Source organism: Cryptomeria japonica, chromosome 5 (assembly GCF_030272615.1).
Source record: "Cryptomeria japonica chromosome 5, Sugi_1.0, whole genome shotgun sequence".
Lineage (NCBI taxonomy): Eukaryota > Viridiplantae > Streptophyta > Pinopsida > Cupressales > Cupressaceae > Cryptomeria > Cryptomeria japonica.
In genome coordinates, this window is record NC_081409.1 from 845,474,682 (window position 1) to 845,497,771 (window position 23,090).

Consider the following 23,090-nt stretch of genomic DNA (forward strand, 5'->3'; position numbering starts at 1 on the left):
TTGTGCTTTGAAAATCCAAGATGCATGGATAACCTGAAAAGTTTGAAATATTACAATAAATAAAAGATCTTCAATCCTGACAATAACTTCAAAAACCTTCATTGTAATTCAGATCTTTCTGGAAAATTGAGATTTTCAGCTTCAAAGATCATGTCACGATTATAAGGTGCTCTTGTTCTATGATAGCATGGCAGCGGCAAATCTACCATGATGATTCCTTTGTCTGCATTCAATGACCATCATAGTGGCAACTCGCTACTGGTTGTGGAGTCCATAGCAGCAATGCACAAACCATGTGGCAGAAAGAAATAAATGGTCATAAATATAATTACTCCCAAGTCTGCTTCTTCACCAACAGCTGGTTGGCGTGGATTTCTCCAGTATATTTGGCTTGCACACCATAAACAATAAAGGATTGCAATTATTCCAATAAGCTTTGAGGATTGGTTTGATTGAGTCATGACTTTGCCGGGCTTTACCCTGCACAAAACCATTAAATAAAGTGATAACTAAGCTGTTTTAAATCAAATATACTATCATGAATCATGATTTCAAACCAAGAAACTAGCGGATAGATTTCAATGGAAAGGAACAAATTGACATAACCCAGATAAGAATCATGAAAACATATATAGCGGTAAAGGAAAATGGTAAAACTGTGAAAAGGATAGTTTAGCTATGTACTGATCTTGCAATGTATATAAATTTAACTGCTCAGGACAAAACATTGGCAAGCACCACAATTCAATATAAAAAATTCAAATCTGCAAGCGTCTATTATAAATAACCTACCAATTTCCATCACAAATTAGAAATCATAGCCAGCCTGCCCATTTAGAAAGGTCACTCAAACAATTTCAGAAGTTTATATCAGAAAGCCAATCAGTTGGATATATTATATATACATGAGAAGGGAAAGCGTCGTATCAAACTGGTTAAACTAAAAATAATCCAGAATTCTGATTCAGATCTAAGTACCTGTTTATGTAAGTAAATCCCAACAGTAGGCAGATGCACAGAAAGCCAACAACTATAACAGCTTCATTATTGACTGGAGCTCGGCCCTCCCACCATCCTGTACTTATTATCCAGGTGAACGTTCTAGAGTGCCCATTTTCCTGTGGAAAGATTTGAGCAATAGTCAAGGAAGCTCTTTAGAGACACGGAGATAATTTATTCTTCAAAACTAGTGACACACCTCGGCCCATCTGCATTGACATCTTCATTTAACACCCTTGAAGATGCATACAAATCGGCTATAAAGGTTGAAGAAAAGCAAATCGATCAAAAAAAAAGGTCGAAGAAAAGCAAGTAATGTATCACCAAATATCAACAAGTCTCTGCACAGCAACAGTGATCACTAGACAGAACAGAAAGATGTCTCGATTGGGAGAAAATGAAAGATCGTAGTGGACAAGAGAAGTTGAAACTTTTCAATGAACCCTAGAAGCTAGAAAGAATAAAGACAATCAAATTTTATTTCCTGGTGACCGAGGAGGTCAACATGTTATAACTAGTTCTATTTGGAGATCAACATTTTCGACTAGCTTCCACACGGCAAAACAGGATGATAGAGCAAAGCAGTACATAAAACTCTGAAAGAAGTTCAAAGTGGAGAAAGTTGCCTGGCGCAAAGATGGCAATACTGACAATAGGAAATGATGGGTGACTTAGATCATGGTAGGAAAACTCTGAGTTGACAAAAAGTCAGCAGCCCAAAATTTTGACTTACTTACGACTTGGTTAATTACAAAATTATATTAACTAATGGATGAGATGCATAAGGAATGGATTTGGAGAATTCCGATCATAGTTGTGTTATGTGGAATTGGGATTGACTCAGCAAACCAAAACTATAAGTGAAACTAAAGCAATCTTAAGGTTTAACAGTGAGAATGAAAAATGCCAAGATTTTCATTAAAATAGGGTTGAAAGCTATGTTTGTTTTTCATAAGATAAAATGGGAAACAATGGTCCCAACCCCATTACAGAGAAACAACACATGAGAAGAGCGCCTAGTTGGGGAAGCCAACCGCCCAAGGGAAACCACAACAAAAACCTTCGGAGGCACTCCAAAACCACCCCACAAAAGAGGATTAACAATCACTAGAATATGATCATCAAGCAATGCAGATCATTTTCAACTATAGTATAACTAAGAACTGGGAGGGTGAGAGGACATCCCTGGAGTAGTGGAGGATGCTGAAAGTTGTTGTCGGAGGTGCTACAGTTGCTCCATGTGGAGCCGCAGGTCCTGCTGCGCAACCAGCTAGCGCTCCCGAGCTGTCTTCACCATGTAAACCACCTCCATCATATCCTTCTCCTTCTGTTCCAGTTGTGTCATTAATACGGCCACACGCTCCTTGAGCTCTCCCACCCTAGTACTCTACCTGGCTAAAAGTGTCTTCTGTTGCCATACCTCATCTTCTAGGGTAGCTTGCAATTTTTGCTCGGTCGTTGTCAGTTCGGCCTGAAGGATCAACTCCTTCCTGACACCCACGATCTCCTCCATGGCAATCTCTTGCTCGGTCCTATGCATCTAATAAAAAGTCTCCCTAAAGGAGTTCTCCATGCTCTGCAACGTAGGCATACGCACGACCTCTAAAAATAACCCGATGGCATGGTGGTCCATGAAGGTCTTATGCTTGAGAGTCAGAAATTCCTTAATCCTCTCTGAAAGAACAGATGACAGTCATAGACACTGCCCAATGTAATACCATTCACCAAGCCGATCATCCATATTGTGATGTTTGAGGCTCTGTTTGCACCCATTAGCCTACTTTTGATTAGGTCTAAAATACATCTCCACTCGGCTGTGGCAATGTAGCTTTTCTTTACACCTCGACTAATTGTGTTGCTCCACAATCCCTTCCATTGTTCGTCCATGAGGTCACTTAGACACACTAGCTGTAGCAGTCTGTGTTTTTCTTCCTTCTTCATCTTGCCAGCTAGTTTTGCTACTTTCACTCCTTTGGTTGGAATGCCAAATACTTTGGAAAACTCCCACGGCTCATAAGAAACGGTGATTCTATTTCCCTGAAACTCAATTACTGACTGATTGGAGTGTTGATCATATCCTGCCACCATAGTTTGCAGCACAGGTTCGAGCTCCCTTAGGTTGAAGACAAGTATTTGAATGGCCTTGTCCACTTCACTTTGTGCATGGAAGTTCTCAACAAGTGGTCCTAGAGGGCTTCCTCCCACCATGTATGACAATCTATGCCGGTGATGCTCTCAAATGTCAAGCTTTCTACCAAAAACTTGCTCATCCCTTTGCACTTATGGTCGTTTTTTCTAGTCTTACTATTGTTGGCCATGTTGGAAATGTTCGAATTGGAACCGTTCTGTCCTTTATATACCCTGTGTTGACTGTTATAACCGTTATTGTAACAGTCTCCTTTCTTGGGCTGGCTTGGATTGTCCACACTTGTCCTCACCATATTAAATCTTGTGCCATACCAGTTTGTGCCTGTAGGTCGTGTGATTTCTTCTTTACCGTATAGCTAGGTTGCCGGTTCCAGTTCGGGTTCGAAGAACCTGGTATGCCGGTACGGCAAAATTTTGAAAAGGGGTTTGGGTTCGTTAGTACAAAAACATGTAAATTTTTTATATATATATATATATTTTGATATTTGTGAAGCCTATAAGCATGAATTAAAATATGCATGTCACATAGCATCATATAAACAACAAAACAAACATAAACTTGTAATCATAGCATCATGATCATACCATAATTGATAATAGCATCATATACATGAAGTTTAATATCAAAATGACAAAATATTCAAGTATCATTGTTTCAACTTTCAACAATATAAACTTAAAGTTTAATCATCAAATGGATCATCTAATTCATCCTCCTCCTCCTCCTCCTCATTGACATTGACATTAGATGAGCCAATGCCACTTGCACTTGCACTATAAGTTGGCTCAATTTCCGAGTCATCAAGTGTCAATGCAAGAAGCTGAGAAGCAGGAGTATCCAAATCAGTATGCTCTGGCTCTATATCCCACATCTTTGTTTCCCCTCGTGTGTAGTCATGTTGTTTGTGTGAAAGAAGACGTAGGTTGGAATGCACATATACTAAATTCTCCGCTCTTTTTGATAGCAGCCTATTGCTCAATACTGAGTGGATGAAAGAGTATGTGCTCCAATTTCTTTCTGAGGCAGATGAACTAGCAACCTATGAAGACAAAGTAAACACTTAAAGTTATACATTAATAAAAATAAGATTACTAGCAACCTATGAAGACAAAGTAAACTATAAATAAACTAAAACTTGTAAATTTAAAATTTTAATTAATTAAACTTACTTGTGATAAAACTTTTATAGCGAGGGGTTGTAGGTGTTGGAAGCATGTGCCATGGAAGTACCACTAGCTATGAGCATCTTTCTTAGATCTATGACGAAGTGCATCAACACTTAGACCATTCCCATTTGCGAATTCTATGAACTCATTTGTAACAACATCTCGCAAATCATCATCGGGATATAGTCTAAGAAATGCTGCCTTGTACCCATCAGATACTTCTAGATCTCTCCATGGTGGAATCCTTCCTGGTTTATCAAGAAACTGATTGCTATAGTACTTAGGTGTCAAGGCATAGGCAAGAATGTGCAAAGGAGTGGTCATCTTAATCCACCTCTCTACAATAATTACTTCCAGTTCTTTGAAGAATTTCTCCTGAGGATCATTCTCTTTTTCATTTATAGTGACCTTTATTTTTTCAAGCATTGAATCAATGCCATCATAAATCTCACCTATGCAAGGCCTATCCATGTCTGTATAGCAAATCATGCTCATGATGGGCTCAGTGATACTTAGGAGATATGTAACAAGATCCCACCATTTCTCATTCAATATTCTATCCCTAATTTTTTCTGCCCTCTCAGTGCTACTTTGCTTCCATACAGTCCAATTGGTGTTGATCACCATATTGCATAGTGCCACTCTAACTTTCACAAGTCGTCTTAAGACGATTGTGTTTGATGCAAAACGGCTCTCAGCAACCTATAACACAAATTAATGCCAAATGATTAAAAAATAAAGCCAAACTTTAAAGAAGAATACACAATATAGCTTACACAATGATATTATTAACATTGAAAATTCAAAAAAATCAGAAAATACAAAATTAAATTACTATTTCACTTACCTTCAATAGCTCCAAATTCGAATAGGTTCTAAAAATCCCTTGAGACATGTGGTGGTTTGTGATGAACATTTGGATGTCCTCAGCCTCTGCATACACATCTCTGATCCATTTTATTTTTTGCCCAATCCTTCGTATCATAAGATTGAGTGAATGTACCGCACAAGGTGTCCAAAAGATGTGATCATAGCGTTGCTCAACCAACAAACCAGCAGCTCTACAATTTTTTGCATTGTCCATTATGACTTGGACAACATTGCGGGATCCCACAGACTCAATGGCAGAGATGAGAATTTCTGCAATAAATTGGCCATCTTTTATTTGGCCCTCACAATCCACAGCTCTCAAAAACATTGCCCCTTTAGGGGACACCGCTATGACATTGATCAAGGGACGGTTTTTAGCATCTTTCCACCCATCTGAAACAATTGTTACACCTGTCTCAACCCATGAATCCCTTATGGGTTTCAATGCATCTTCAACCCTCTTCACCTCTTTCTCCAATAATGTTCCATGTACCTTCTCATAACTGGGGCCCTTATACCCTCTTGGTGCCTCATTAACACTTTTTATCATTTGCTTCCAATATGGGGAGCGAACAACATTGAATGACAACCCATTTGCATAAATGCACCTTACTATATCTTGGTCAGCATTGTCTCTACTCTCATTTTGGAATGCGGTTTCTAAAGGCCCCTTTGTTCTTTTACGTGTCAAGGGTGGTTCACTTTGAGGTTCATTTGTGGCAAAGAAGGGGTGGTCTTCTACTACAATGCTTGGATTAGAAGGGCCCTGCATTCCCTTTGTTTTCTTTGATGCGGTTTGGTTCAATCTACGGGCTTCCCTCTCTTCTGCCGCCTCATGCTCCCTAATATATTTCATCACTGTCTCATCTGGTATAGGTTTACCATTTTTTCCAGGGCATTTTTTTATGCCTCTTCCTTTTATTCCACACAAATGGCCTACCACCCGATAATATGAACTATTACGTTCAATATCACATCCATGGCATTTCCAACGGAATCCCCCACCTCCCGAAAGTTGTTTTATAATGTCCACATATTTCCATAAGGGAGAATTTGGATCATTTCTTTGTTTTGCAATTATTTGTTCATTGCCAATGGAGGAAGATGTAGATGCCATTCTAGTTCCTATGGCAAGAAATAAAATAAACATATTCAAAAACAAAAACTAAATAACGAAAAAAAATTCAAGTTTCATGTTTGACAATTTGTGAAACAAAAATAGTTGGAAAAAAATGTTTAAAAACCTACCTCTTGCAGCCAATGGAAGCTTGAAAATGTATGGAAATGATGCTACAACACTTGTTGAAGCTTCTAAAATCAGTCTTCAACTCCTCTTTTATCTTGGAAGCCAAATTTTGTTCACCCTTTCTTCAACCTGCTCTCATAAAAATTTTGTTTGCAACACAAATGAGGTGAAATGAGTCAATAAAATGTTTTAGAAGTAGTTTTTAGGTTATAACTTTCATTTTTTACAAGGCAGAATTGAAAAAAAAAAAAAAATTGCTTTGTTTTTTGACTTTATGGGCCGCCTAGCCGCCCGGGTTCGACTGGGTCCGTCCGGGTTCGACTGGGTTTTTCGAACCCAGGTCAAACCGGACCCGTACCACAGACCCGGTCGAACCCGGACCCGTACCAGGGCGTCCCAGGGGGCGAACTCGGTAACCTAGCCGTATAGTATAACTTGTTCCCCAATGTCGGTGTACGATATTATTTCCTCACCATATGGGTGTGGTTGCACCTGGCACGGACTTGTTCCTTTACCATACAGTTGTCATACGGCATACAATGCGGTCGCCCCTGTCTGGTGTTCTCTTACGGAATTGGCTCTCATTGTACGATCTCTCCTCTAGCCTATCGTGCGACTTTCTTTTGTCGTACAAAATCTTCATGTAAAGGCGGCACAAAATTTTTACACCATACGATCTTCTTTTGTATGGTCATCTACTTACTACTTCATACGGGTTGATTTTGTCATGTTCTGCTTCCTACAAGCCTTGCCTTCCACCATACAACCTAATTCTCTAGTACGGGGATCCCTCTCCATCGTACGCCCTTTTCTTCCACTATACGGACTTACCCCTTCCTCACGTGGCCCTTTCCTGCTTAGATAACTACCACCGTATGGTCTTTTGGTTCCCATGTACGATTTCTAGCCTTCCTTGCTCCATCGTGCACTCTCCAAACTCTCTTGTTGACCATCTTGAAATGACAAAATGATTGACTTGGGGAGTTTTATAACCAACTCTTGTTTTCAGGATTAAGGTTAGGAGTACATAATGCATCAATTTTTTATAAAATGTTTTGCATTTTATTTTATTTAATTTTTCCCTCAACTATATTATTTCTTCCATCTTGTTCAACAATTCTTTCAGCCTATGATTGTAAGCGTGTACACTCTCACTTTTTCCTTGTTTGGTATTATAGATTTCAGCCACAATCTCGTTGTCATCCTTCAGGAGTTTGAATTCCTTCTCAAATGCCTTCTTTAAAACACTCCACCTGGCCTTCTCCTTGGCATCTAGATCCGTGTACCAGTCAATAGCAATTCCCTGAAGCGTGTCGAGGAATGCCTTCGACCAATAATCCTAGCCATCTTGGCCATTCGCCTCCCATGTTGTTATACATGTTTTACAATGTCGTACAAGGTCCTCCAATCCATCTCCTATGAACTTTGGAAGTTTTTGCTCCTCAGGGTTGTTCTGGTTGTGGTACTGTGTGTCGCTTGGAAGGTATCGTGTGCATTCGACCAGATTGGACCCCATCCTACTCTCCCCGTTCTGGTGCTTCTCTTGCACTCTCGACCACATACAAGCTCTCTACACGTCCACCTTTTGTGTCTTCTGCACCTTGGTCACCTTTGTTTCTATAGTCTCTTCTTCCCAGAGTCCTCGACTTAGTCCCTACTATTCTTAATTGCTCCACCAAGGACAGATTTCCAATTCAGTACGGTTGGTTTCAAAGATTTCGGCAACCTTGGCTTCGAGGTTCCTCTTCGTCACATACGGAGTGTATAGACAAACTGCTCTCAGATTCAGTTTTGGAATCGTCACTGGAAATAGGGTGTGGGGCCTAGTTAGCAAGATCTTCTTTCGCTATGTCTGGAAGTGGTAGGTTTCTCACAACCTCTACCAACTCATTCCACGTACATGGTCTTTGCTTCTCTCGACTACGACTTCTACTTGCACTCCTACTTCTCACTGGACTCTTTGAACCTTCAAAGATTCCTCTTAATCGTCGTCTCCTTTCACTTTGTTCTCCTAGGTAGAGAGATCTCTGTACTAATGTTTCTCCCTCTTCCCGAGTGTTTTTGGTGCGTCAATCTTTGTTTGGGCATAGGGGCATTAATTGCCAGGGGTACAACGTCTACTCATATCCCACTCCTCTTCCTCCCTATGGGTCCTCTCTTCGTATCTTTGCATTATCTGTTGCCAACGTCGTTCACGGTTGCTTTCCTCTCGTCGGTCTTACAGTTCAATCAAATTTCGTGCTAACAACCTTGGAAGACTTCCGAGAAGATCGAAGATGGCAGTGTTCACCGTGAGTTCACCACGAACTGTGCCTTTAGGGATTGCTCTCTCCCGAGCTTCCCTCTACACATACTGAATGACCAAAACCTCCCACACATCTAACAAGTGTTCCGTCAATTGATCCTCCCGTACTTCCACCTGTGTCACTTCTTGGGTGTCGCTTATAGTTACCAGTAATTGTTGTTGGAATGGTTGACCCATTATGCATGCCTATTGCTTGCCACCATATTGATCTTTGAGTTTGTATCGGCAACGGAGCCAAAATGTTAACTCCCTATGGGGTATGTTGTTTAACTACCAAAAATAAACAAGAACTGGAAGTAAACAAGAAATGTACAGCACATGAACAACACAACATATAGAACTTATAACAACATATGACAAAATGATATATCTTTATTTCCAGCATGTAATGGATACAAAAGTCCTCTCGTTCCCAATACAATATGATATATATATACCCCCCGGAAGTTGGCGGCTGAGATACAAACCATTGGCAGCTACCAACTAACCCCTACAAAGTCTCTTCGTATCGTGCCAGTTGAACATAATGAGAAATGTAATTTCAAGCCAAATAAAGAGGAAAAAACTCTGCTTTTCCATCCAACGCAGCCCAAAACAATCATTATGTTTTTCTTTTTAAAACTAGTGTAAGGGTCTTGAGGTACCCAATGGGGTTGAGGAGAATGTCTCTTATAGGGGCCAAGGGCAGTATCCCAGGTGCATTCCCCATCGGGATACAACGTGCAGTTGAGATGTAGATTAAGGCCTTCAAGGCCATAACGGATTTCATGATGCATGGCATTTTTCATTATTTTATCACTTACAACAAACCATTTATAACTCTTTCAATCACTTAGTGATCAGTTCATGCTGCTGAAATGCTAATTGCTGAAGACAAAAATGACAAAAGCACAAAAAAATAAGATTTCATCAAGGGTATGGATTTCATTGACCAAGTCCATAGAGAGAAATTGTGAAAAACTCCCAAGTTATAGGTGAACCTCACAAGCTTTATGGTAGGACCTGACTTGCCACTTACCAAGCCTGCAAATTTAAACTTACAAGTTTGCAAACTATGATTTTGTTAAGTCAAATAAGCTAAGTGATCACTTGGCTAAGCTTTTGTGACAATGCATACACTAACAGCCTTGCACAAGCAGGTGGACATCTTACATCAGGCCCTAACATATGACATGGAGACAAACCAACTGTTTTCTAGAGGAAAGGGTGATGCTTCTAAAGTATAATATATTTTTTTTTTAAATTCCTATTTCTAGATAGAGGCTTTAAGGTTTATAAGCCTAAATATGGTGCAATCTGAAGTTAATATTGCACTAATTTAAGAATTATGCATGATGATTAGGATTGTGACATCAACTTACAACTTGAAATCAATGAAATGTACGTTGGTGACAAGCTTTCCATGTTATAGACTGGCAGGGAAGCAGAAATACAGTCATTCCAATAAGGAGTTTCCCATAATCTGAGGATGTGATGGATAGAATATGGTCTAAATGGGTTGCATACATTTTGAAAAAGACGAAGAAATCTTAAAATGTGGCTAGTACAGAAATGTAATGGGCTTAGATATGACTATGTATATAACAGGTTGTTGAGTGAAATGATTTACTCAGAGGATAAATTATCTTCTTCCTCAATTATTCAAAGATTTGTTAAAAATTTGACTCGTAAAATTTGAAAAAGCCTGAGAAGCCAAGAAGAGAAAAGCAGAACCATACAAAACATAGAAAAAAAAAACACAATAGTCAGCATCCACATCAAAGACAACAATGAAATGACATGTTGTGATGACTTGGAGAGTGAAAACAGGCATTCTTTACAGGAAAGTGAAGAAGATAATGAATGGAAGGAAGTAGAACCACTAGTCTTACAGACATCACACAAAATTAAGGTTACATCAACAGGAGGAATGTGTTGTTATATGGAGCCTAATCAGACTCTGAGGTTAAATTTTCCCTACTTCTATCGGCGCGGTTTCCCCCTATATTTTTTGACAGGGGTTTGGGGGCAGCGCCCCCAAGTTGGGGTCAAGGGGCAGCGCCCTGCGAGGCCAAAAATACTTTTATTATTTTATAAAGGCGTCAGGTGTTATTTTTCTATTGGTTGACATGTTGTAACCCTAATTTTGTAACCGACACAAGTCTTGATAAAAGGCTAAGGGTTAGGGGTTTTATTGTAGAGAATTTTGTAGCATTCTGCAGCAGTATTGAGTTGCAAAGGGGATTGCTGGTTGTAATTGGTTTTGATTTACTAGATAATAATATTGGACTCTCTGTTTGGTGGATGTAGCCCGAGATTGGGTGAACCACGCTAAATATTGTCTCTTCGCTGTTATTATTTCTGTGTTTTATATTTATCTGCATATAATTGATATTTTCTGCATGTAATTCCTATCAGAATGAAGGAAATAGTTGGAGTTATAGGAGGGGCCAAAGCCTTAACTGGTAATGTTTTAACTTTTAGGGGATGAGGATGAGATGGGTTTCAGGTTTCAAACTATCGACACTCATTCTAGCACATTGGAAAGGATCTTCAAGGGTAGAGCTCATCCTAACGTGGTTGTATGAAATCATTAGGATAAGGTAGATAGTCTTTAATTATGGTCAGAGGCATGTAGAATTTTCTATGTAACAAGATAATATGTAATCAATGGCATGTTCAGGTGAGTGTTTGCTCCAAACCATTGTTATTGTCTACATGTCTCTGAGCCTATATGAGGCCCCTACTTTGATAATGGTCATTGCATGAGAGAAACTACTTTGGAAATACCATCCAGAAGGCTTATCTCATGAAGCCTCAGACGACAATCAGTACCACCTTTTCATATGCACTTCCGGCACTAATGGATATACAAGTCCATAATATATTTATCTAGATTGTGTGTTGATGCAGATCCCACTATCAAGCAAGCAAAATAACCTTAAATTTTCACAAAAAATCACAAAAACTAACGACAGTTAGAAGTAATCAGAGAATGAAACGGCGGAAAGTACAACTTTGGCATACATGCAACAACTATATTATCATATATATTACTCAGATTATGATAATGTATTCATTTAAAGTTTAGATCATGAAGCAACTAATTGATGGGCAAAGCAGTTACAGCTCTTCACACTGACTCCCTAAAGCTATATTCCTACGAAAATTCTACCAAAAAAACCCTTGAAAACCATTCTTAGTACTTATTCTAAAAACAGCTTCTTCAAAATTCCATCAACTTATTCTACTTTTACAGAAGACAAGACATCGGGGATATGCATATTCCCCAAATCAACCAATCAACAAACCACTTGGACCATGTATAGATTGATATAAGTCTTCTTTTATTGTGTGCTTGCTAACTGGTTAGCCCAAAATTCTGCCAATTCATTAGGTAGTCTATTTATTCTCTGTCTGCCTTATATGGATTCAAATCTGCAACATTAAACACTAGGCTCATATCAATTTCTTCTAGCAAATCAATCAAATAGACATTTACATTGATTCTCCTCAAGATTCTATAAGAGCCAGTTTTCTTTAGTTCAAGCTAGTGATAAGAGTTCTGTGGATATCTGCACTTATGCAGGTATACCATGACTAATATATTTTCCCTTCGACATAAATCTGTCATTTCCAAGTAATCTTCATTTTCCTTCAACATTGTTTGGCTTGATTGTTGCCGAGCTTATGAATGTGTTTTACAAAATCTTCTGCAATACAAAATCATTTCCCCTTTGGGTTCATGGCAGCTCCAATACAATTCCATGGCATTATTATTTCATGGCCCTTCAGGTACTGATAGAGGTGTATATAAACCTGTACATTTTTCTCTTTTTGCAATTTGACAAACTCTGCAAATATGCAAAAATCTGCCCATATCCCTCCTCTCGTGTGATCAAAACAATTTTCCACTCATATTGTCATATATCTTATCCTTAATTCAGTTATGCCTTGTAGAGTGGACCATCTACCCTTAACTTTTTTGGATCCTTCCTTGTCTTGTTGGACCATATTTGTGCTTACCAACTTATCGGTTGTAGAAGCTTTGGACCGTTTTTGTAATTATCAACTTATCAGTTGATTTCTCATTTATAATCACTTTGCATGCCTTGACCTAACACTTGCATCTGCTCCAAGAAATATTTTTTCTCTTCCAGTCATTTTCCCTAGCTTGTTTGTTTCCCATCATCAATGTTCTTTGTAATATCAACATCTCCCATTTTTCAGCTTGTGGTTCCTCATGAGTCATCATTGCTATAGCTTTGGCATTTTCGAGTCAGCCTTGGGCCTTATGAGAATTGCAACACCACAATTGTAGCACTTCAAGAACCTCCACTAGCCAAAAAAAATCTGCCTTCTACCTCTACCTTGGGGTTTAGAGAACTTAAACTGCAACCATCCTTTTTTTCACCATTTTATCTTTCCTGTTCAGTTTTCCTCTTAGCCTTTTGCATATTGGTGTGCCCCATCCAAGGTGTTCCATCTTGAGGAGGGCTAGCTCATCTTGGAGTTGAAACCTAAAGTTGAAACCATTTTATCTTTCCTGTTCAGTTTTCCTCTTAGCCTTTTGCATATTGGTGTGCCCCATCCAAGGTGTTCCACCAAGATGAGGGCCAGCTCATCTTGGAGTTGAAACCTAAAGTATCTAGCTGTTGTATGATCACTTCTTGCGAGCAGCATGAGACTTCACTTTTGGTGCTGCAAATTTGACCCTTCACGGATCATATTCCTTAAACCCCTACATCTCAAAGTATCTTTCAAAATCCTCTATCCAATCTATAAACCATTCTAAATTTGATTTTACTTTAAAATTAGTCACACTAATTTTAACATTGTCTCCTTGTTTGGACACAGCTTCGATGAGTCTTCCATGGGATATATGGCTGCAACTTGGGCCCCTAGAACTTCAGGTTGTTCTGATTCCTCATGCCTCAAACTAACCTCAAGGTCTACCAACCTTCTTAGTAGCTCATCTTCAATATTTCTCCTCTGCCTTTAGCTCTGTAGTTTTATTGGATCCCCCTCTCGTCCATGGTGCTCGAATACCATCTGACGCATCTATCAATCAATCAAAACTACCTATGAATTACACAAAATATAACAGCACAGGCAATACAAATCAGAGACCAAAACAGGGGAAAGATCTTGGGCACACACTACAAACATATTATTGCATATATTACTCAAATTAAAACACTGTGTTTGTTTGGATCATGCAACAACTCGTTAATTAGCAAAGAACGCATAACACTTCACTCTAACTTCCTACAGCCATATTCCCATAAAAATTCTAAAAGAATTCCCTAAAAACCCTCATAATACCTATCCTAAAAACACTGCTTCAAAATGCTATCAAATTAAACAGAACTTTAAAACTAACATTCTATTTTTAGTACAAACAGACAGACACTGAGGAGATGGATGTTCCCAAAATTACCCAGCCAACAAACCACTATGTGATAGATATAGATTAAGACAACTAAGTTTTTGTAGGGTATGTCATATGCTCTCAATTTCCTGTATTTTGATCTACATCATGTCCCACAAATGGTGGACTGCATCATGTGTCAATAGGAGGTGATACTTTTACTATGTTAATGTGAAACACCTGTGTTCCAACCATTATCACCACTGACAAACTCTGGACCATTAAGTGTAACACAATTCACCTTGAAATAGCAGCTAATGCCAGGCAGCTTTGAAATTTGATCATGGATTTCTTATTTGTTTTAATTTTGCCATTAACCTCGAACCGTGACATCCAATTGTTCATACATTTCTTCATAAATAGAATATTGCTTTACAAGAACCAACGGAACAACAAAGAATCTTAAGAAATCTTAATAAAACTGGTAACAAAAACTGATTTACAAAAATCATGAAATAGTTTAAGGCCCAAGCATGTATTGTCTTCATTCTACCTATATTATATAATCCTTTTTCAAATCTATTGCCACACATATTTTTGTTTATCTAAAAAAAACTATATAATACTGCAATTTCTCGTAGTTGGTGGAGTCGAGGACCACCCACCAGGGTTCATTTCTTGTGGCTGTGACAAAAGAGCTGAGGTTGGGTGCAAGCCCTGTGCAGATTTTTATAGAATAGATACCCTTCTGACATGGCAGCTTAGCGAAAGAAAATTCTGCATTAGCAGTGCAGCCCACATGTGTTTCAGCAACATTTTTCAAAAAATTACAAATTGTCAAAAATTTTAGTTTAATCATCTTAAAATATATTTGCATATGAGGTTTTCATATGCATCTACACAACTTGAATAGCAATAATCATTCTTTCTAGCCGCCTCAATCTCACTCCATCTAGCTGATTGCTTCTCACACAAAAATTCTATATAAGTAGACTACTAACCGTAATGACAATCTCCTCTAATAATGTTAACATACCCTGCAATGCTTAAATCTAGGTCCAGTTCGTACCTGGTCCAGATTTGATGCTGATTCACCAGAGGGTTTTTCTAAGGCACATACAAAAGAATTCGAGGTAAGCAAACCCATGACAAACCCAGAAGAATCTGATACCACCCAGAGTGAAATCACTTTGGAAATGCCTTTCTTTTTAGTTTTAGTTTTATTTATTTTAATCATTTTGAAACTTTGAGTTTGACTAGGAAAGACGAAAATGGGTGCCCTAACCTAAAAGTGACATCTAAAGCTTTTGATACACTAAAACAAACTCATTTTACCTATTTATTCTTGCTGAACTTTCATTCCTGCTTGCCATTATACAAATATTAAATAATGAATAATTATCATGACATTGTAGTTAGGCTATATGTGCGTGTGTGTGTATGTGCGTGTGTGTGTATGTGTGTGTGTGTGTGTATATATATATGTATGTATGTATGTATGTATGTATGTATATCTGATTTTATATGTTTTTATATGGGTGAACACAGAACAAACTCAATCCCAAGAAGAATTTGCCAAATCTGCATACTGAACCCCATAGCCAAACCTGAACCAATAACATAGCCTAGAAGTGAAGGGTATACAATATTGTTTTCAAATCGAGTTCATGTTCAAATTAGGAATATTTGAAGGTGCAGAACAATTGGTAGAACCAAAAATTGTAAAGTGAATTGAGTAACAAAACATACAAAGCAAATGAGGACGCAGATCAACAATCACCTTTAATAAACTTCAAAGAATATATAAGAATTTCATGTTTTTACAGTTCTTGAAAATGTCATTGCCTTGATTCAAAGCATTGCAGTAAGAATTGACTTTAACTCAATGTTATGCATCCATCTATGTAATCACTCTTTTTTCAAATAAGAAAAATTTCAAATGGCCAAAAGGACAATTTACCCAATACAAAAAGTAAATTGATGTCCTGATTTTTGCATCAAAGATAAACATCCATGAATTACATCTCCATTAAATCCCCAAAAATACAATATTGATTTCTCTTTTGAAATGCAGCTTTGGAACAAAAGAATGAATAGGGAGAAACATCATGATTTCACCTAGTCGCAGGAGCTATGTTTTACCAGTAATCTAGGTGTATCTATCCTTCCTGTGTTGTGACTGGTTGGCATCTTGTTGTTAGGCTCCTTTAACGTGGCAAAATCCTTAGCAAATAATAGATCTGTTCATAAGGCACATACGACAACTACCGATGGCTAACAAAATCAACCCAACAAACTGGGTTAATAGGCATGCCGAGTAAATTAGTGTGTTGCATATGAAACAGGGATATTTATGGGTTGACCACTTTTGTTTGGATCAATGACAAATTTTAAATCATAAAATAGAAGACAAACTGCATAAAAGTGCAATTAAAATTGCAAATTCAAGACATAATTGGAAATGAAAGTAAGTTATAATTTGGTGGAGACGAATGCAAATGAAGGAAAGAATCCGTAAGTAACAGATCATAAAACAACTGATAAATCAATTCTTTAAAGGCTTATGCAAAGTTTCAGCTGAAAATTGTTGGATGCAATCCACCACGTTAATCAAGGGCACTGAAAAATTAGACCAAAATACGGATGTATGTTCATATCATCATTAGTTTACTTGGAGTTCATGTGGTCCTTGCTATATGTTTATCTACTACTTCAATCAGTGCAATCGTATGCATGCTCTTCTATAATTTGGATGCTTCATATGATTGATTGAAATCCGAAACCAGCTGCTATGGAACACCATATTTTTAACCTCGGTGCATTCTGTTGGTATAGTTGATATTTAGTATTTAATTTTTTCTTTGAAGTTTCATGAATCAAATTCACTGACAATTTGAAAAAAAAAAAAAGTGAATCAGTACATATGAGCACTTACCTCAAACAGGTGATCTAGGAAAAAGTGGGACAATGAGCCTGCAGAAATCAACAATGCGCATTGCTTCCTACTTAAAGATACCTGAAACATTAGCAAGAACAACTATCATTAGGTTGAGAACTTTGCAGTTAGCAATTTTAAACCCAAATACTTCGGGATGTTTTGACAGTTTGCCAACATAAGAGATTACATAGGAGATTTCGAGGTTGAGGTATTGAGGCTAAGGGCTCAGATCCTCAAATGCCAAGCTACACTAATAAGGATGACTGAGTGCAAAGCTCAGCTGCAGAGCAATTCGATATTCCAGCAGAAGGTACACATTATTCAACAAAGGCAAGATGATCTCAGGGATCTCAGGATTACACCTATTCATAGGAGGCATCATCCTGACCTGAGAATTGCGAGAGGCCAAAAGTCCCATTTACTGTTTTCACTGTCTGACTGGGCGGAGAACATATCACATACTTTTAGCAAGTCTCATTCGTGTGTGTGGCAACAACATACCATTGTCAGATCAAATGAAAAATTTACTGGAATTACATCTTCTCCAAAAGGGCAGGCGATATGACTGATGTTGAGATTGATAAGGGATGACTTCAATGTCCTATTAAGATGTATTTACTTGTTTTGAAAATTGTTTTAAAGGGTATCTTGTTTTTGAATAGCTTCTGTATTATTTAGATTTTTTAGAATATTTCCAAAGGTTTCCAGTGTGAAACATGTACGCAGATGTCACTGAGTTCAAACCTGTCTATTTTAACAAGTTTTTAAATGACTATTCAAGTTTTGTTTGATTGTCTTGATTTCTCTATATTTTATTTGAGATTCATGAACTGGCTTATGGTTACCGTGTAACTTGCTACTATCTATATATTATCACTGATCATATTCTGAGATCTAGTACTCACCCCAGATGAAGCACTCAGGAGGCCTTTTTGCAGAGCAACTTTGGAAACCCAACTATAAAATATTGAAAGGGGAATGCCAAGGATAAGAATATAGTAAAAAGGGTGATGAATGATATCCATGATTTGTGATCCCAAGCCTTCTGCAATACCCAGTGTGGAGGTCAGCCATTCAGAGAATGAACCGATATCAGGTCCCAAGAAAGCATTTACTGCATATACAAGACAGTGATGAGGGGTGAATCTGCCCTTAGAGAGAGACCCAATTGCTGTGCCAATCCCAAGGGTATACAACATATGAGGGCCGGGCCCTGGCATGTTCTCAGACACAACAAGAATAATACTACTGTATGGATCTGTACAAAGAGTTAAAAATGGTACATGTAATATTTTTATATTTTTGGATCAATGTTCCATTCATAGAATATTCTTCTCGAGAACGTGCTCATTTTTAACTTGATGACTCACAAATCCCTAAAAATGTTTTGGTCGAATAAACTAGTCCTTTTTTTATTTATTTTTAAATTGAATACTTACCAAAGTCCCCACAAATGTTTTGGTCAAGCAAAATCGTCTTATTTCTATTTATTTTTTAATTCGATGAATTAGAGTCCCAAGAAATGTTTTGGTCAAGTAAAATCGTTTTATGTTTCGAAAAATTATAGAATATTAAATAACATGGAATAGTTTAGGGCAAGGTTTCATGGAGGAGGTTTCTTAAATTTTTTTAAGGAGTATTGAAATAATATTTTGAAACTAGTATTTTCATAAGTACACTTCATTTTAAAAATTGAAGTTCAAAAATTTAAGAAAAGTGGTGTTCTCGTGAATAAAAATTTAATAAATAATTATTATTTTTCTTATATTTATTTGTTGACAAAAATCTACAATATTGAATAATAAGTGACAAAATTTTTTTCTAAGCTTATAAAGAAATATGCAATCTTAAAAAGTAGGGACACTTGCACTATATATATTTTTATTTAAGGAAACCTCTTAATTTTTTTGTTTCATGAACCTCCTTCATGAAAATAGGTTTGAAGCCCCCCATGAGACTTTATCCTTATTGGACAAATGGGAGCTCAAATATAGCTTCTATAAAGTTCTCCTCTCATAATTTGAGGCTTCCTACTTAATTGTTAGGGGTTTGCTTGCTATTGTTTTATGGAAACCTTTGAATTATATAGAAATAGATTTTTTATTTTTTTATTTTTGAAAAAGTAGATTTTAATAGTTCATACTTGCATGGTGTGATGGTTAAGTTGTAGTGTTGTTGTTCTTGACATTAAGGTTCAAAACTCTTAGATGATATAGTTGATTGTTTAAATGGGGATAAGGTCCCTCATTTGTGACCTAATTGATTCATAACTCGATGTCCAATTTGTTTACCCCTTTAAAAAGAAAAAAGAAAAAGTAATTCACAAAACAATCTTTATTTTCCATGATGAATATGTCTTATGAAGTTGTGTGCAAGGGTGCATAAGGTGTCTAATAGAGTAGACAAAATTGTACTAGATGCAAGGGTGTTGAATTGAGTGGACATTGAGTGGTGTTACATTTCAAGTGTGTACATGCAAGTTAGGTGTTTGGATTATCCACAATATTGAAGATTCCAGCTTGTTTTATCTCTCCAAATTGGAAGATAATCCAAGCTCTTAGAAGGAAGGTGTAATGATTAATGGTTTCCATGTTTCATCAGATTTGACATATAGCCATTTGTTTTCATCCTTGCTTGCTCTCTAGCATTCTGAATTGGCAACGTTCATACAATTATTTTTTACAATTGATTCCAATTTGACTGGAGTTAGCAGGTATAAAGTTGAAATCTAACCACCCTTGCAAACGCCATCACTGCCTATGCCGAAATGGAGGCTCTGAAACAGGGAATTGGAATCCATCAAAACATAGAGGATGGAGGAATTTTGGCAGATGTTAGAGTTGTAACCGTCCTGGCATATATGTATGCAAATTGCGAAAGTACTGACAAAGCCCGTGAACTACTTATGTGGTTTCATGAACGCAGATATACAAGAAACGGATTTATTGGAAAGGATTTAGGAAATTTTGAACAAATTCAATGCACAAGTGTTCTAAATAAAATTAAATAAAGGTCTTTTTGAAATCGATTCGGCATCCATTATTGGAGTAAGTAAAAAATGCTATCGATCGAATGGCAGATAAAAAAATCGATGATCTGGAAGAATATCGATCAATTGGCTATTATCTAAATGTCAGGTGTTAAGAGATAAAGCCAAAAAAGATTTAGGCTGGTGTCTTATGGAGGGGCTTTCTTAAAAATAGAGCTGGGGCAGCTGAGAATTTTTAGGAAAACTTTTTAAACATGACCGTCTCATGAATTTTGTTATGCAACCAGCTTAAAAATTTGAACTACTAAATTTAAGGAAGTTTGAGCACAAAGAAATATAAAATTAATTAAAATATATCATTTTCCCTCTTCATTTGATTTTAATGGAAAATGGAATGTGCAGATTATTGACAAGTGGCAAACAAAGTTCCCAAGCTGGTGGGGCAATTTCTAGCCCCACCTTTTTTTTGCCTGCTTCCTAAAAAGTAGGGGCTTACTTTTTTTTGGGAAAGATTCCAATTAATGGGAAGAATGTTTTTTTAATTCAGGGGACCATTTCTTCCTTAAAAATAGAGCCCAAGCCCTTCCCTTCAGATCCCAACCAGGAGACCATTTCTACCTTAAAAATAGAGCCCAAGCCCTTCCCTTCAGATCCCAACCTTAGCATGGAAGGAACCCTGAAATTTGACCGTCACCTATATCTCTGATATGAATTTTTTATGACGGTTTAAAATGAGAAAATAATGATAAATTAGTAATATATGCAAAAATCTTAAATTTACTAAAGAAATTTCTAAATTCATATATAAAAAATAGAATATATGAAAAAATAGAATTATTCTAAAAAATCATAACTACATCCTTCTATATTCTAAATCCTTTCATTTCAAAATATTTTAAATAAATTTATATTTTTATAATAAACATTCTAAACTAATATATATTACCTACTATATTTTTTTAAGATTTATTTATAATTTGAAGTGTCATCTATACAAATTTCAGGCCTGCATGGAAGATAAAAGGTCAGGCCAGTACACAGAGATCCACTCGAGTTGGCAAATTTTTATTTTTATTTTTTTGGTTTTCTTTGGGGAGATTCCCATCGATGTAAAGGGAGCACAAAAGTTGAAGAGGGAAAAAGACACAGAAGTATACTATTTTAGGGTTTTTATTGCATGTTGGGGATATCGGGCAACAGGGAGAAGCGACCTAAGTAGGAAGGAGTTAGGTCTCGGGCAGAGAGCGGAGTGAATGTGTGAGTGTAGCTACAGAAAATAGCAAGTTGAGTGCGTTGAGCAGCAGTTGAATTTTGTGCAGAGCTGAGGTGTTATGCAGAGAGGGAGAGAGGCCTTTGACAGGCCACAATTGTAAAAAATGTGTTGCAGATTTGATAGGAATAAAACAAAGGATAGAAACTAGGATAAGTGGTGAAAGAAAACAAAGGATCTAAACAGTTGAGCAAAAAATTTCAATTGGTAATAGCATGTTCCTACTTCAATCAGGATTGCATTCTTCTTCCTCAATTAGAATTCCAAATGATATGGGCTAGTTTGTCTCTGCATATGGTCAACTTGTCAATCTAACATTTTATTTAATGAGAAGATTTACAATCTGATTCTACAGCTGAATACATTTATTGAGAGAAATGGAGGACACTGCAACTTTGGTGATCACTCAATGATAGCAGATTGACTTGAGACTTCTGCACTATGAGTTGCCTTTATGGATTCTTTTGAATAAGGGGATATTGCTTTGTAGAAGCACCATCAGGTTCTTTCAAGCTCCCAGTCACTGATCCGTAGGGCTGCATTTTTGACTTGGCCACTTCTTATGTTGACATCTTACTTGTTATGCTGCTTGGATTAGCTGTTCTACAAAATCACTTTGGATCATGAAGCTATAGCAAGAATTTTGCTGCAAATATCTTTCAAAGTTTTTGTTCCTGCACACCGTGCTTGCAGTAATGTTGGTTTGCAATGTATTTATATTTATTGGTGTCATTGTTGGCTACTTGTTTTATCTGTTCTTGAAGAACTTCTTACTCTTCTGATTCACTGTTTTCAGCTGTATTTCTTATAATTTTTGTTTGCTTTCTTCAATTAAAAAAGATTGCATATGCTACTAGTAATCTAAGATGCATAAATTTTGGGAAGCATAAAGTTTCTATGATTATGAAGAAAAATGAAAGTGAAGAGATGGGAGCATCTAGAATAGAAAATAATGTGAAATAGAAAAACTAAAAGTAATGTTGAATCAAAATATGACTCCTTTCACCATTGTTAACTTTCATGTCTATAAGGATAGAAACTAGAAACCTGTAAGAAATCCTCAAAAAGGCAACCACAGAGCTTAGATTTAAATGCTAAAATCTATTCCTACATAATGAAGAACAAAATCGATGCAATACATTATGAAAATAAACATAGATTATACCAATTTTGCATCTTTTTGAATCACCTCCACCATTCTTCTCCACTTCATGAGTTGTAGTGTTGTTACTCTTAGATTTTGAATGTGCACAAAAATATAAAAAGCTCAAAGATGATGAAGAAGGGTTGAATTACTAGATTCTTGAAGATGAATTAATTTAAAGAATAAAATAAAAACAAATAAAGACATTTCTTTCCATTTTTGAAATTGGAAAGAAAGTTGATAAAGTTGTCATTTTTGAAAATTAATAAAACAAATAAAAATATTTATTTCTATTTTCAAATTTGAGCTAAAATTTGAAGATAGATTTTCAATTAAATAATTTTAAAAATAATTTAATTAATGCATATGAAAATTATTAAATTAATTTAATTATCTAATAAAAATGGTAATTAGTAATTTAAAAACAAATAAAGATATTTCTTTCCATTTTAAAAATTGGAAAGAAGCTAATTTGATAAAGTTGTTATTTTTCCAAAATTAATAAACAAATAAAAATATTTGGTTTTTTTGAGTTTGAGAAAAGATTTAAGGATAGAGTTTCAATTAAATGATTTCAAGAATTATTTTAATGCATATAAAAAAAATTAAATTTATTAAATTATCTAGAAAAAAATGGTAATTAGTAATTATATTTAATGATTTA

At 36.5% G+C, this 23,090-nt stretch overlaps 2 protein-coding genes across 3 annotated transcripts; both read right to left on the minus strand.

Moving 5' to 3' along the window:
• On the minus strand, nt 1-18,302 carry LOC131062727 (uncharacterized). Of its 2 annotated transcripts, XM_057996448.2 has the most exons (4): nt 17,929-18,301; nt 17,021-17,101; nt 979-1,118; nt 1-480 (listed from the first exon to the last, which is right to left on the minus strand). In XM_057996448.2, the coding sequence occupies exons 1-4, from the start codon at nt 18,241-18,243 to the stop codon at nt 240-242; spliced, it is 777 nt and encodes a 258-aa protein (XP_057852431.2). In that variant the 5' UTR covers nt 18,244-18,301; the 3' UTR covers nt 1-239. The 2 variants fall into 2 exon arrangements, with proteins under 2 accessions (XP_057852431.2, XP_057852432.2); XM_057996449.2 differs by lacking the exon at nt 17,021-17,101 and having other exon boundaries at nt 17,929-18,302.
• LOC131876424 (uncharacterized) lies at nt 3,545-14,740 on the minus strand. Its single transcript, XM_059221801.1, has 2 exons — nt 4,318-14,740; nt 3,545-4,187 (listed from the first exon to the last, which is right to left on the minus strand). The coding sequence occupies exon 1, from the start codon at nt 6,332-6,334 to the stop codon at nt 5,141-5,143; it is 1,194 nt and encodes a 397-aa protein (XP_059077784.1). The 5' UTR covers nt 6,335-14,740; the 3' UTR covers nt 3,545-4,187; nt 4,318-5,140.
• Nucleotides 18,303-23,090: the final 4,788 nt, after the last annotated feature.